Here is a 15477-nt window from a genome sequence, read left to right on the forward strand (position 1 = left end):
TTGCTGTTTCAACCTGCTGATGTCTCTGGGATGTGGGAGTGGAAGTCTTTGTCTAGTGATTCCTATGGACCTCAGCCTGTTCCTGCACTTCACTTAACTGCTGTTCCAATGTGTCTGGGGAGAAACCTTGTAGGGTTGTTCTCCTGTGTTTGGTGGTGAACTTGGTTCAGTTGAGTGCTCACTACTAGACATATGTAGTGGTTCCCACCTGCATCCCTTCAGAGATCTCATTTTGAATAACTTTACTTACAGAGTTGAGGAAATAGATGGAAAAAGAGCAAGATATTCCATTATAAAGTCAAATTTAAATAATATCTATCCCAAACCCAGACTTACAGAGGGTGCTAAATGGAAAACTCCAACCCAAAATGATTAACTACACCTGCAAAACACAGGCAATAAATAACCTTATGCCAGCAAAACCCAAAGAAACAGGAATTAACAATTATTGGCCACTGACATCTCTTAATATCAATAGACTCACTTCCCCAGTAAGAAGACACAGACTAACAGAATGGATGCAAAAAGCAAGATCCATTCTCTTGCTGCATACAAGAAACACATTTCAGCATCAAAGTTAGTTACTAACTAAGAGTAAAAGATTGGAAAAAGTGTTGTGAATGGCCCCAAGAAGCAAGCTGTTGAAGCTATCCTAATAGGTAACAAAATAGACTTCAAGCCAATCAATAAAAAAAGATGGAGGAAAACACTCCACATTCCTCAGAGGAAACCACACACATATAATTCAATTCTCAACATTTATGCTTCAAATTCAAGGACACCCACATTTGTAAAAGAAACATTGCCAAAGCCTAAATGACTTACAGACCCTCATACATTAATAATGTGATTTCAATACCCAATCTCACCAATAGACAGATTATCTAGACAAAAAATAAACAGAGAAATAATGGTACTAATAGATTCAATGAACCAAATGAACCTAACAGATACCTTCAGAACATTTCACCCAAACACAAAAGAATATACCTTTTTCTCAGCACCTCATGGAACACTCTCCAGAAATGAACACATACTCAGACACAAAGCAAGTCTCAACAGATACAAGAAAATTAAAATAACTCCCTATATCCTATCAGACTATATCCAGACTAAAGCTGATTTCAACAATGACAGATAGAACAGAAAGCCTACTAACTCAGGGAAAATGAACAACTCTATACTACTGGGTCAAGGCAGAAACTAAGAAGGAAATTAATGATTTTCTAGAATTCAATGAAAATGAATGCACAACACACCCAAACTTATGGGACACAATGAAAGCTGTGCTAGGAGGAAAGTTCATAGCACTAAGTGCCTTCATAAAGAAATTGGAGGACCTAGAGAGATGGCATAGTGTTTAAAGAGCACTGGTTGCTCTTCTAGAGGAGCCAGGCTCAATTCCCCGAACCCACATGTCAGATTACAAATATCTGTAACTCTAGTCCCAGGGGATCTGACACCCTTACACAGACATGAATGTAGACAAAACCACTAATGCACGTAAAATTAAGTTTCATTAGATGCTGAAAAGCCTTTGACAAAATCCAACAGTCCTAAAAGTATATGGGATACAAGCCACATACCTAAACATAATAAATGCAATTTACAACAAGCAAATAACCAACATCAAAGTAAGTGGAAAGAAACGAAAAGCAATTCCACTAAAATCAGGAATAAAACAAGATGGCCCACTCTCTCCCTATTTATACAATATATTACTTGAAGATCTAGCTAGAACGATAAGACAGATGAAGGAGATCCAGGGGATTCAAACCGGAAAGGAAGAAGTTAAGTATGGATATTCTCAGATGATATGATAGTATATATAAGCAACCAAAAAAATTCTACCAGAAACTCATACAGCTGATGAGGAACACCTTTAACAAAGTCACTGGAAACAAGATTAACTTTATAAAAAAAAATCAGTAGCCCTTCTATATACAAACAATAAACAGGCTGAGAAAGAAATCAGGGAAGCAATACCATTCACAATAGCCACAAAGAATATAAAATATCTTCAGGTAACTCAAACCAAGCACGTGAAAGACCTGAATGATAAGAATTTCAAGCCTTTCTTTGAAGAAGGAAATTGAAGAAGATATCAGAAGATGGAAAAATCTTCCATGTTCATGGATTGATAGGATCAACATAATAAAGATGTCCATCTTATCAAGAGCAATCTACATATTCAATGCAATTCCCATCAAAATTCCAACCAAATTCTTTACAGACCTTGAACAATATCCAACTTCATATGAAAAAACAAAAAGCCCAGGATAGCCAAAACAATCGTATACAATAAAAGAACATCTGAAGGTATCACCATTCCCAATTTCAAGCTGTACTGCAGAGCCCTAGTGATAAAAACTGCAAGGTACTGGCTTAGAAACAGACATGTTGATCAGTGGAATTGAACTGAAGACCAAGACACAAATCCATACATTTATGGACATCTGATTTTAATAAAGAAGCCAGAATTATAATTGGGAAAAAGAAAGCATCTTCACCGAACGGTGCTGGTTTAACTGGACATTGGCTTATACAAGAATGCAAATAGATCCATATTTATCACCCTGCCCAAAAGATCAAGTCCAAGAGAATCAAAGACCTTAACATAATACCAAGAACACTGAATCATTTGCTTTTGTTTTGTTTTGTTTTGTTTTGTTTTGTTTTGTTTTGGTTTGGTTTGGTTTGGTTTGATTTGGTTTGGTTTTTCAAGACAGGGTTTCTCTGTGCAGTCCTGGCTGTCCTGGAACTCACTCTGTAGACTAGGCTGGCCTCAAACTCAGAAATCCACCTGCCTCTGCCTCCCAAGTGCTGGAATTAGAGGTATGTGCCACCACTGCCCAGACAACACTGAATCTTATAGAAGAGAAAATAGGGACCAGCCTTGAACACATTGGTACAGGAGACAACTTCCTGAGCAGAACACCAATAACACAGGCACTAAGATCAGCAATTTATAAAAGAGACCTCAGGAAACCGAAGATCTTCTGTGAGGCAAATAACACCACTTATAGGACAAAATGGCAGCCTAAAGAATGGGAAAATGGCAGCCTTCACCAACTCCACATCTGACAGAGGGCTAATATCCAAAATATATAAAGAACTCAAGAAACTAGACATTAATAGAGTAAATAATCCAATTATAAAACAGGGTACAGAGAATTCTCAACAGAGGAACCACTAATGGCTGAGAAGCACTTAAAAAATGTTCAACATTTTTAGCCATCGGGAAATGCAAACCAAAACAACTTTGAGATTCCATGTTATACCTTCAGAATAGCTAAGATCAAGATCACAAGTGACAGCTCCTGCTGGGAGGATGTGGAGCAAGGGGACACTCCTTCATTGCTAGTGAGGGTGCAGTTTCTCATAAAATTGGGAACTGATCTACCTCAAGACCCAACCATACCTCTCCTGGACCTATACCCGAAGGACACTCCATCCTACCACAAAGACATTTGATCAACTATGATCATAGCAGCTTTATTCATAAGAGCCATAAACTGGAAACTATCCAGATGTCCCTCAACCAAAGAATGGATAGAAGAAGAAAAAATAATGTGATTCATTCACACAATGGAGTATTGCTCAGCTGTTTTTTTTTTTTGTTGTTGTTGTTGTTGTTGTTGTTTTTAATGACTTCATGAAATTTGCTGGCAAATGGATGGAACTCAAAAGCATCATCCTGTGTGATGTCACTCAGACCCAGAAAGACAAACATGGTATGTGCTCACTTATAAGTGGATATTAGCTGTAAAGGATAACTATGCTACAATCCACAGACCCAGAAAGGCTAAGTAATAAAGGGAGCTTAAGTGGGGAATCTTCATGGGAAGGGGAAACATGATAGATTTCAAGGGTGGAATGGGGTGGGTGGGGATGGAAACAGAATGGATCAGGTGTGGGGAGTGGAGGGAAAGAAAACTGCAAGAGTGGGATAGAATTGGGAAGTATTTCAGAGCGACCCAGTACAATGGAAACCCCATGGAACCTTGAGGGTGACAGAGAGAAGACGCCTAATTATGGGAGAGCCTGAACCAGCTATCCTCTATAACCAGGCAAGACCTCAAGTGGAACACTCCCTCATTGCTAGTAGGAGTGCAGACTTGTACAGCCACCTAGCCACCAAACCTCCCACCTACAGTTTTTCATGCCTGCAAGATGTGCTGGGACCGAAACCTAACTTAATGGTCATCAGAGAGACTTCATCCAGCACCTAATGGGAGAAGATGCAGAGACCCACAGTCAAATGGTAGGCAGAGATCGGGGAGTCCTGTGGAAGAGAGGGAGGAAGGACTAGAGGAGCCAGGGGGATCAAGGACATCATAAGAACATGCCTCACAGAACCAACTAACAGGGACTCAAATGGCCTGCATGGGTCTGACCTAGATCCTCTGTGTATATGATATGGTTGTGTAGCTTGCTTTTCTTGCGCTCTTCCTAACAATGGGAGTGAGGGAACTATCTTTGATTCTTTTGCCTGCGTTTGGGTCTGTTTTCCTCCTACTAGGTAGCCTCCACCAGCATTGATGTGAGAGTATGTGTCTACTATTACTGTGGCTTGCTATACTATATTTGGTTTATGTCCCTGGGAGGCCTGCTCTTTTCTGAGGGGAGATGGAGGAGGGGTAGATCTGAGGGAGGGAGAGATTGTAGGCAGGGGAGGGAGGGAAACTGCAGTCAATATATGAGAGAAGAATACACAAAAAGGAAACAAAAACTTCTTCAGAGTAAAGAAAAAAAGCATCTTTAGAGTCCCAACTATGCTGTTGGTGTATGGGATAAATAGGACTTACTGAAAAAGAGAAGCTTGGAGAACAGGTGAGGTCAGCCTGGGACATTTGAGCATGAGGTGTCTGTAGATGATCCAAACGGCAATATCAAACACATAGCTGATCACTATGGCCCTGGAGCTGAGGGGACAGGACAAGTGAAAGAGGCTTAGAAGCTTCCCAGCTTCCCAGGCTATTTGAAACTACCATGGAAGAAGGGTAAGACAGTGGGTATTATTAGTAAAGGATGAGAAAGGGGTTTTCCGGGAGAGAAATGTGTTCAGTAATTGGAGCTGGTTGCTTCCCTTTTCCTTAACAAAACCAACCTCCAGAGCAGCCGTGAGTCTGGGAAACAGACCGACAGACTTGGGTTCCAGGCTCCTCTGTAGCCCAGATCTCTGTAAAGCAGATGTCTATGCGAGTGAAGATGCTATTAAAAACAAACAAACAAACAAACAAACAAACTACCCCTTTCCTGTTCAAAATGGCCACACACCTGACACCTCACTTTAGCTGTCTGCCTTTTCCCCTTTCTTCATTCGTATGTGCCCAGAAGTGCAGCCAGCTATGTGATAAGTTTTAATATAAAAGGCAAACATGATAAACAAAAGAATAAAAAGGAGAAGAAGCCTGCCCTCTGATATCCCTGGGTGAAGTGAGAAACCAGGGAGTCCACCTCTCTGCCTCAAGCCAGGGCGGTTGGACCCATCCTTAACCATCCTTCAGACTCACTTTCTTCCAAACACCTCTCTCAGCCTGGCACTCTTGGGGCCACGTCCTGTCTTGCCTTGCTTCATGAACAAGTCTCCAGGCACAGATTTACACCCTCTAATCTGCTGGCACCATCTGTCAAAAAACGTGAACACTTAATCTCCGCCTAAAACCCTCCTAGTGTTCTTTGCTGTTCAGTGGATAAAGCCAAAGTCCTCATCTACACGGACAGACAGGTCTCTGTTGACTTGGATCCTGCCTTACGCGCTGAGAGCACTATAACCACACGATATGAGCAGAAAAGAATGCGTGTACCTTTCTGTGCATTTTGAACAGGAACCACGCACCAAAGCCTTGTGGTAGGAATTTACGCTTCTGTAATCGTCATAGCATTTGCTCAGACATCTGTTGTTAATAGTCTCCTGATGACTGATTCTGGTACACAGGGCCAGCCTAGGTGGAGAAGGTCTGGTTGTCAACATTCTTTCCACCAAGTCAAGACTTGGCATGAAAGAAAGTATTTTTTTTTTTTTTTTTGCCTTCCTAATTCCCTTCCTCTACCTTAAACAGACCAGGTGAAAGATCACAACCACATCTAATCTTCCCTAGGGACAAGAGAACCCTATATTTCGCAGGCAGACACTGGACTGAGACTAGCAAGACAGGAGAGTCTTGTCTCTTGTCACCGGTTGGGCCTGACCCTCAAACCAAAGTCTGTCCTGCGGGCAACCTGAATGAAGATCAGAACCAGAAGCCCTTCCTCCTGGCTCCAGTCAGTGTGGTTGGAACCACGTCTGTGGGATTGAGTTTCCAAGGATACTTTCTGCTAAGTGCAAAGATGGGAGTCCAGCAGAGGAGACTCTGGTGACTTCTAGGCACAGGCAGGACCCGGAGGCCTGCCCTTCGTGCTCCTACCGCCTGGGTGCTCTCCCGGGACGCTCAGGTCAGGCAGAAGCAGCCTGCGACCCAGCTTCTTCGAGGGTATCTTGCGCCTGGTGGAGCTGCCTGGGAGAGGCAGAGGCAGAGACAGTCCTGGGGAACCTGGTTGCTGTCGGGGCAGGGGCATTTGCTCAGGAAATGTGGAACTGGCCAAGAGAGCCAGTCTCCAACATCATCTCACGTTGTCGCCAGAGCCCTTAGATCCTGAATTTGGAACCCAGACTAGGACGGTGCACCAGCTGCCCCGTGGGCAAGGAGCTCTGGGCTCCGGTTTATGGCAGCCGCACGAACACGGGTCCAAGCCACCCGCCTGCTGGCCGCTTCCCGCGGCCGCTGGGCTCTGACCCCCTCGCGCCCCCGCGCGTCCATCTCTGTTCCCAGCGCGGTGCAAGTGATGTAAGGCGGCCAGGCTCGCGCGCTTTCCTCCTGCCCGGACGGAGTCCTCCCTCCCCGCCGGCAGCGCCGCGCGCCCACTCCGATCCGCTGCGCCCAGGCTCCGCTTCTAGAGCTCTGGCTACCTACTCGCAGCGGCTGGGAAAGACCCTCCTCCTCTAGCCCACCTCCCTCCTCCCCTCCCCGACCCCCCCTCCTGTGCAAGTGTCGGTGGGGAAAACCAGGCTTGGCTCTCGGAATCCAAGAAGAGAACAGAGGGACAGCCCATACAAAGCTTTCTGGAGACACTGAGAGGTGGCAGGAGCCTTCAGGTAACTCAGTGACCATACTTTGACACATGTTGGTATGAGATAGAACGGGTTGCAATAGTGATGGGGGAAGAAAAGAGAGAGGGAGGGAGGGAGGGGAGGAAAGAGGGAGAGAGAGAAGTCAGAGATAGCAAGAAAGAGTTGGTGGGTGGGAAGTTGGATTGGATTCTTTTTAACCCCTGTGATTTCACCTCCCACAGAAAAAAAAAAAAAAAAGCAAAAGGGTACTCCCTGGCTACCAGGCAGCCCCAAGCTGGATGGAGTGAAAGATGCGGCCTGATGATATAAATCCGAGGACTGGGCTGGTGGTGGCCCTGGTCAGTGTTTTCCTGGTCTTTGGTTTCATGTTCACTGTCTCTGGCATGAAGGGGGAAACTCTGGGGAACATCCCTCTGTTGGCCATCGGGCCAGCCATCTGCCTACCAGGCATCGCTGCCATTGCTCTGGCCAGGAAAACCGAAGGCTGCACCAAGTGGCCAGAGAATGAGCTACTCTGGGTCCGCAAGTTACCCTGCTTCCGGAAGCCCAAGGACAAGGAAGTGGTGGAACTCCTGAGGACCCCATCAGACCTGGAGTCAGGCAAGGGGAGCTCGGATGAACTGGCTAAGAAGGCAGGCCTCAGAGGCAAGCAGCTCCCACAGGGACCAGGTGAGGTGCCTATGGCCAGCTCCGTTACTACCCCCACTCCCACAGAGGAAGGAGAATGCCAGAGTCTAGTCCAGAGTGGGCGGCAGGAGGAGACATCCAGATACCTGGATGGCTATTGCCCCTCGGCCAGTTCCCTTGCCTACAGTGCCTTGGATGCCAAGTGCTCAGCCTGGGACAGATCTGACCGCCCTGAGCCCGAGGACAGCATCTTCTTTGTGCCCCAGGACAGTATCATCGTTTGCTCCTACAAGCAAAACAGCCCCTATGACAGATACTGTTGCTACATCAACCAGAGCCAAGGCAGGTGGGACCACGAGACAATAGTCTGACCTGTTCATACAAGGGTCCCATGTTGACAGACACATTGCTATACTCAGCTCCCAAGGGAAGAGAATCTCTGCTCCAACAGCCTTCACACTGTTACAAACTGGCACGGTATGTGATGGGGGTGCAGACCTCTGGTGCCTGATACTCATGTAAATAGGCATGTTGGGGGCATAGTTTAGGGAAGTATGGAGAATTAAGGACACTGGGAAGAGACAGTAAACAGGAAGAAAGTTCCATTTGCTTCTGAACAAATTAAACAATGTTGATTGCTTTGTAAAACAGCCCAAAAGGTGCTTGCCGTCAGGTGAGTCTAGGGAGTGTTAGCTGCCAGGGGTCAAATGATGCAGGGGCTATTCACACAGAAACCGGCTGCTTTGTGTTTGAAGAACATGAAGGAAAATTGTATGTTCCTTTATATGGTTTGGTTTTTGTTTTGCTTTTTTTTTTTTTTTGCCTGATAATAGCTTTTCACACATGGTAATTGTTGAAAGACATAAAAATCAAGACAGAATAGGTAAATCCTCCTGATATGGGATGGGTTTTGGAGTGAGGGGAGTTAAAATTGTTGAAATGTATAATTGAATCCCGACCTCTGACAAGATCATGGTTTCAAATAAAGTGTTGATTATGCTATGTGAAACGTTAATATTTTAGGTGGTCGTGTTACTTCTTAAAGTCTTCATTTGAGCTGAGTTGCTGGGACTTTATCTGAAGTTTTTAAAATATTTATTCACACTGATGTATTTCCTTACCACGTACAAAATGGCTTGTTGTGATATCGTTAGATTAGGATTTCTTTTTATCAATTTGTGAAACACATTTTACAAAGTACCTTCAGCATTTCTGGGAGGCATGTACTAGGAATTACTATATCCCTTTTAAAGTGTGAGACTACAGGTCAATCCATTAGTCCTGAGCACTATGAAAACTTTGTATGAGACACATGGTTAAGCCTTCATTTGTCATTTATTCATTTGTTCAACAGCGCCCCTCCCCCAACCTTGACGAGAATGCAATGAAACAAGAGTTAATTTATAAGATTTTTCTGAAGCCCTTGTTTTATTAACTTCACTGGATCAGAGAAATTTACATGACAAAATTCTCATTATTTCCCACCTTTTTTTTTTTTGTGGCTGAGGGGAGAAACATCATCATGCTATCCTAAAATGTCTTTCCTATTTGTCTTGTTTAATTGCAACAGATAAAAAGAATAATCAGCTAAAATGCCATTTTATCCTTCTTGTGGAATAGTTGAATTATATATATGAATGGTGATAAATTTAGGCTTGAGAATTAGGATTATCTTATATCCTTCAGGGAATTTTAAATTCTCATTTTTATATCAAATAGTTTTAGTTACATTCTCCCAAAAGGTGAATCGGGGACAAAAGAAATGGGGGCTTATCTTTAAGTATTTTAAATCCAGCCCTGTTGATTCTTAAGTGTGGCAACTGTCCTCTCTTAAGGATTATGCTCTTAAAAATCCTAATTCTTGAATGATGCTTAAGATCAAAAGGATTTCATCTTTCTGGTCAGTCCTCAATGTCAGAAAATAAGGTGTGTGATCGTGGACAAAGTTCACCTTCCAACCCCTCAGCTTCCCAGAGGAATGGGGCCGGATTGGTCTGCACACTGGACGTTTCCACCACTCAGTCCCAGGTGGGATGATCTCAAATGCTACACCACAGAAACTGTATGTTGCAGGAAATAAGCTACAGCAAAATGCATGTCCACGTGATGCAACCCATGATCAAAATCATGCAACATGGATTAAATTGCTGCTACTCAAAAGACTTGCAGACTACGAAAGCAGGCGCGTTTCAGCACGACATATTTAGCATTTATTAGATACCAATGCGTTCCCGGGCATAAAACTGAAACTTATTGATGCTAAAAGGTTTTTTTTTGAGAAAAAATGTAAATGTTGGTGTAGCCCAAAGTAATCTAGCAGACAGCTTTGCACTATATGTAACTGACTTCAGACCTGAGATGGTGAGGGATGGTTTCCTAAAAAAAATCACCATATCTGTTTTGAAAGCAGAAAGTTCCCCCTGTTGTGTTTGTCACTGTAAGCAATTTTAGACGGGAGGAGACAGACGAAGGTTGTTTGGGCTCAGCAAGTCTTACGTGGGTCTGAGAGACGAGGACTGGAGTGTCCGCTAAGGTTTGGATTTTGGGAAAGTTTCTTCTGGAAACAGTTTTAATTTTTCATATAATGTGCACATGTGTGCACAGAGTCCCATTTCCAAGTCACAGGACAAGTACCGATTTAAAGTAATTAGCCATTTTAAATCACATTTTCAAGTTGTATTTCAGGAAAAAAAAATCTTCCATTTACCTATTTAAAATACTGAAGTTATCTAAATACACGCTCTTGGGTATATTCTTTTGTGCTAAAAGAATGATTTGCAAATGTTGGGCTGAGAGATTTAACCTTCTTTCCCCAAAGAATAAAATGTGTAGTTGTGTCTTGTGTGGATTTTTCTTAGCATCTTCCACTGGGCCACCCCTTCCTCTATACAGCAAGGCAGCCTGATGCCCTAATCAACTGTGTGAGTACTATTCAGGGTAAGCCTGTTGGTTTTTCTTTATCTTTTTTCTTTTTTTTAAAAAATAGAGGCAGGAGAAAGGGGGCAAAGCCAACAGACTCAGGAAATTACTAATGTTAACACAAGAAGCAAAGGGCTTGCTCCTGGAAGCCTTTAAGAACTCCCTAATTGATGATATCAAGTGAAACAGGTGCTTGTTTTCCTGTCTTGACTATTCATCCAGATACTCATTTCCGATTGATGTTAAATAGGCTTTTTACTTTGGAAATTTCTCTATTCGGTTTCCCTTGCTCTGTATTCCTACTCATTAGGACCCCAGGTTCTTTTCCCATCTGCCTCTTTCTTGATTCCTAAATGTGAATTCAGCCAAGACACCCAAGCTGGAGCACATTAGACAACTGTTTCAACATTTACTCTCTATTGCAGTCAGCTTGGGGGAGGGGTCCAGATACAGTTAGCTTCCGGTTCTCCTCCAACTCTGCTTATCAACTCCTCCGAAATGTTTTCAGTATTATGGATCTTAACATCCCCTGAGTTGACAAACAGAAACGGAGAGTGAATTCCTTTAATGGTGTTTCTCTTCTTCAAATTCTAATCTCTACCTATTAGTGACACCCTTCTGAGACCACGGCATCGACTACTTGGTGAATTTACTCTCTTGACCATCATTATTAGTTTTGTCATATTAAAGAAAAATATCTTTCCTNGGCATGGTGGCTATGGTCCTGTAATTCCAGCATGTGGGAAAGGAGCAGAGGGAGGAGTATCAGGAGTTCAAGGTCATCCCCAGTCTTCAGCTAGAACTGGAGGACAGCCTGGTTTGCATGAGACCCTGCTAGGAAAAAAGAAACTAGTTTTGAGAACTCAGATTCCCAGTGTCCTAACAGAACTGCATTGCTTCTAATCTGCCACCTCATCTTCCAGACCTCGCCCACAAGCACACACATCGGAGTGATTACAGCAGCCTGCTTGTCTTTCCCTTTTCTCCTTTAAATAATTCCAGAGCATTTTCCCCTATCTGTGTACTGTTCCCAAGCACCACTTAGTAACTGTGTTGATATGCCATTTTGGTGGTTCCATAGTTTACCGTGCAATTCCTTATCGTTGACTTTATATAAATAGTATTGATGTTTTACCATATGCCCACAGAAATGAAAACTTACCATGGAAAAGCTGTCTCCTTGCAGAGGGGGCAGAGATGTGTGTGACTGTTCATATGGCTGCTCAGCCTTCTCTTCACACATGTGGCTCGAAGATGCAGGGTGGAGAAACGATAAGATGTTCTTCAGAACACTGCTTCTCACAACTAGGTTATAGCAAGATTAGTCTTCAAAGCACAATGTCCAACAAGAGAAATAACAAATAAATAGGCCTAACTGGTGGTAATTTCTCATACTCCAAAGCACTCTTGTTGAAGTACTTCCCTCATAGAGTTTATATTTCATATGTATGTAATAGTAACTTATAGGTGAACTGAAATTTTAGAAATTCAACTAACTCTAACCAGGACTTTTCTGTGTTTCAGTTCCTAACTAAAGCAAAACAAAACGCTAGAGAGGGGATGGAAACACACACAAATGTTTGAAGCTCAACTGAAAATCTCAGTGAAGGCTTGAATTCCAGTTGGCCTGTTCTCAGCTTGATATAAAAGCATGCAAATGCTGTGTTTGTCAGTTTTCTATTACTCTGACAAATGGCCTGAGATTATAATCAGTTTATAAATGGCAAATGTTAATTACAAATCACAGTTTTAGTGGTTTTAGTCCAAGGTCAGTGCACCCATTGCTTTGGGGACCTGTGTCAAGGTGTTATGACAAGGGCCAGACAGCATAGTAAAATGTCTTCCCTCATGTCTGGGATAAACTAGAGTGAGAGGAAGAAGCTGGGGTCCCAATAACCTTCCAGTGACATGTCCCCAGTCACTGGAAGACCTTCCATTAGGCACTATCTTCTTCAAGTTCCCAGCATCTCCCAATAGCACCAAGTTGGGTAAACAAGCCTCTAACCTATGAAGTTTTAGGGGAGAGAGATGCGGGGTGAGAAAGCATTTCAAATCTAAACTATAGCAAGCACCATTGGGCTGTGATTGGCCTTTCACAGGGTCTCATTCCACAGACTCCAACCCAAAGTGCATCCATGTTGGCTCCCTTGACCCAGGAGTCTGGGGATAATAAGTATTTTAGATTTTGAAGTTACTAGATTTGGGGATGTCTGCTAAGACTAGAGGAGCATCCCTAGCCCAAAAAGCATAAATGTAAAGTGCCACAAAGCTTAACGCTTTTTGAATGCCATGTCAGCACTAGAAAAGCCTTCGATTTAGGGCACTTGGGAGTCAGCTTTTTGAGTTAGGAGTTCTCTGTCTGAGCATGATGCTCACAAGACAGGCATCAACTGGGTCTCCAGTCTTTGGTGAGTTGGTTCTGGGCTTGACTCCAGCTAGGAGTCTTTTCCCTCATTCCTCCATCTAACTCCAGGTTAGAGCTCAGCAGCCTTTTAGTATCCTTGGTAACATGCCTTAGTTAAAGTTACAGAATGGACCCGTTATTAAACATAACACATGTGGCTTCACATCTCATGCGCTCATTGACACATCTACCAAATCTGAAAGCTAAATGAAAAGACACATTTTTACAATCCATCCCTTCTTATTTTTCATAGAAATGGGGAACTGAACACTGGTCTTCAGTCTGAGGCAAAACCATAGGAACAAAGTTGGGCATTGAAAATAGGATCATGTGCCTATAATCCAACACTCAGTGTGGGAAGTCATCTGCTGCACAAGTGGTTAGACTGTAGGAAGCACTCCAAAGGTCCACTCTTTACTGTGCCCTGACACCCTCCTCATACCCTCCTCAGCAGTTTCCATTTTAAAAATAGGTTTATAAATTTTTATTTATTTTGGTACCTTTTGTCTTGTGCATATTTTGTTTCTTTTAATTTTTTATTTTTGTTTTGTTTTGTTTTTGAGGGGAAAAAAACATGAAGCTGGGTAGGTATGGGGGGCAGAGAGGATCTGGGAGGAGTTGAAGGAGGAGAAAATATATAAATCATGTTGTACAAAGAGATATTTTATTTTGAAACATAGATAATAAAACAAAATGCATTGGGTAGGATGGGAATGGTGCCTGCCTGCCACAGAGCACTTGTGGAGGTCCACGGACAGCGTATAGGAGTCAGCTCTCTCCTTCCACCATGTGGGTCCCAGGAATCAACAACTCATGTCAACAGCTTGGCAGCAAATGCCTTTCCCCACTGAGCCATCTTGTCGGCCCCTGCGGCAGCTTCTTGACTTCCCGACTATGACCTACAGCTCACACAGAGCCTCTCTCTAAGAGCTCCCTAAGGAAAGGAATATTTAATCCATCTTCTCTTCCCCTTTTCCTCTACTATGCATCCTGCCTTGCTCAGTGAAAACTCCAAATTGCACATTTAGTCACACTAAAAGCCCATTTCCCTTTTAATATTAACTATAATCTGCAATAACGTGGGTGAAAATAGGCTTCTGTGGGTTGAGATCCTAATTTCGATTCAGTATACTGTTAGTATACGGAGGAACTATATCTCACATAACAAGGAGAAGAGACACACCTTTGCAGAACACCTCCCCTCCCTCCGTGGCTGGTCTAACTGTCATCGCCTGTTCTCTAGGTGTCATTGGTTGCACCCAACACTTGACAAGGACAGAGCATGAGAAAACCACGCTTTTAAAGTCCTAACCAGAAACAAGTGTAAATCAATGATATTCACGTTCATTTTGCAAGTATGTAAACAAAACAGAATCCCCAGTCTTGCCCCTCTGCTAAGTTTTCCCTCTGACAATATCTAACAGGCATCATCAAAATAAACTGGATGCTCTCTCAGGTTGATAGTGGGGAGCTGAGCTGCCAGCTCTCAGCTACCCTCGACTCCCAGTGAAGTTCTTTCTCCGAAGTGAGACTGTGGTTTGTGTTTCAGAAAAGCCCAATTGTTCTGGAAGGTGGCGATGGCACTGTTTAGCAATTTCTGTGGGCACGATTTAAAGTCAGTCTTAATAACTTCTAACCTATCTAGTTTGTCTTGTGAATTTCTCCATCATCTGACTACATAAAAATGTATTGAGTACTCTTTTTCCTGGGCCATAGGGACCACAGAGATCTTGAACAACAGCAAAAGAGACATCTTTGAATACTGGGAAAGAGGTTGTGTGAGATGTGGAACAGAACATCTGACAGAGAATTGTGTATTTGGGCTCACACTTTCAGAGGTTTAAACGGATCATGGTGTTGAAGACAGCACACATCACAGCAGCCAGAGGACATTGAGGAAATGTCTGTCTTGGGTGTGTACCTTGCATACCGTGCATGCGTGCGTACTTCTGCCTTTTTCCCAATTCCAGCCCAACCCAGGATAGAAGATGGGACAGTACTGTCCACCCTCAGAGCTGGTCTTCTCCCTTTACCATCTCTGAAGACGTGTTTACAGATATGCTCAGAAATGTGGTTTCCTATTCTCCGAAATGCTTCTCAATCAGTGAAGTTGACAATCAGATTTGAGCACCAGAGAGGCAAAGAAAAGACTGTGCAAGCCTCCCAGCTTGGGGAGAGCCCCACAAAGCCCTCAGACAGCCAATCACTGTCTTGTTGTCTGCTCTTTCAGCCACCTCAGTGGTGACTCTCCATCTCTAGCTCAGGAGCAAATACTGCAAAATGGACTGAGAGAGTAAATCTAAATGCTTCTAAGGTGAAGAACAAGAACAAGAACAAGAACAAGAACAAGAACAAGAACAAGAACAAGAACAAGAACAAGAACAAGAACAAGAACAAGAACAAGAACAAGAAG

The 15477-nt window shown here is 43.2% G+C and overlaps 1 protein-coding gene across 1 annotated transcript; it reads left to right on the forward strand.

The window, feature by feature from the left end:
• Positions 1–6894: 6894 nt before the first annotated feature.
• Positions 6895–10560, forward strand: Tmem215 (transmembrane protein 215). The gene is made up of 2 exons (XM_029475880.1): positions 6895–7138; positions 7336–10560. The coding sequence occupies exon 2, from the start codon at positions 7405–7407 to the stop codon at positions 8110–8112; it is 708 nt and encodes a 235-aa protein (XP_029331740.1). The 5' UTR covers positions 6895–7138; positions 7336–7404; the 3' UTR covers positions 8113–10560.
• Positions 10561–15477: the final 4917 nt, after the last annotated feature.

Source organism: Mus caroli, chromosome 4 (assembly GCF_900094665.2).
Source record: "Mus caroli chromosome 4, CAROLI_EIJ_v1.1, whole genome shotgun sequence".
NCBI classification, from domain to species: Eukaryota; Metazoa; Chordata; class Mammalia; order Rodentia; family Muridae; genus Mus; species Mus caroli.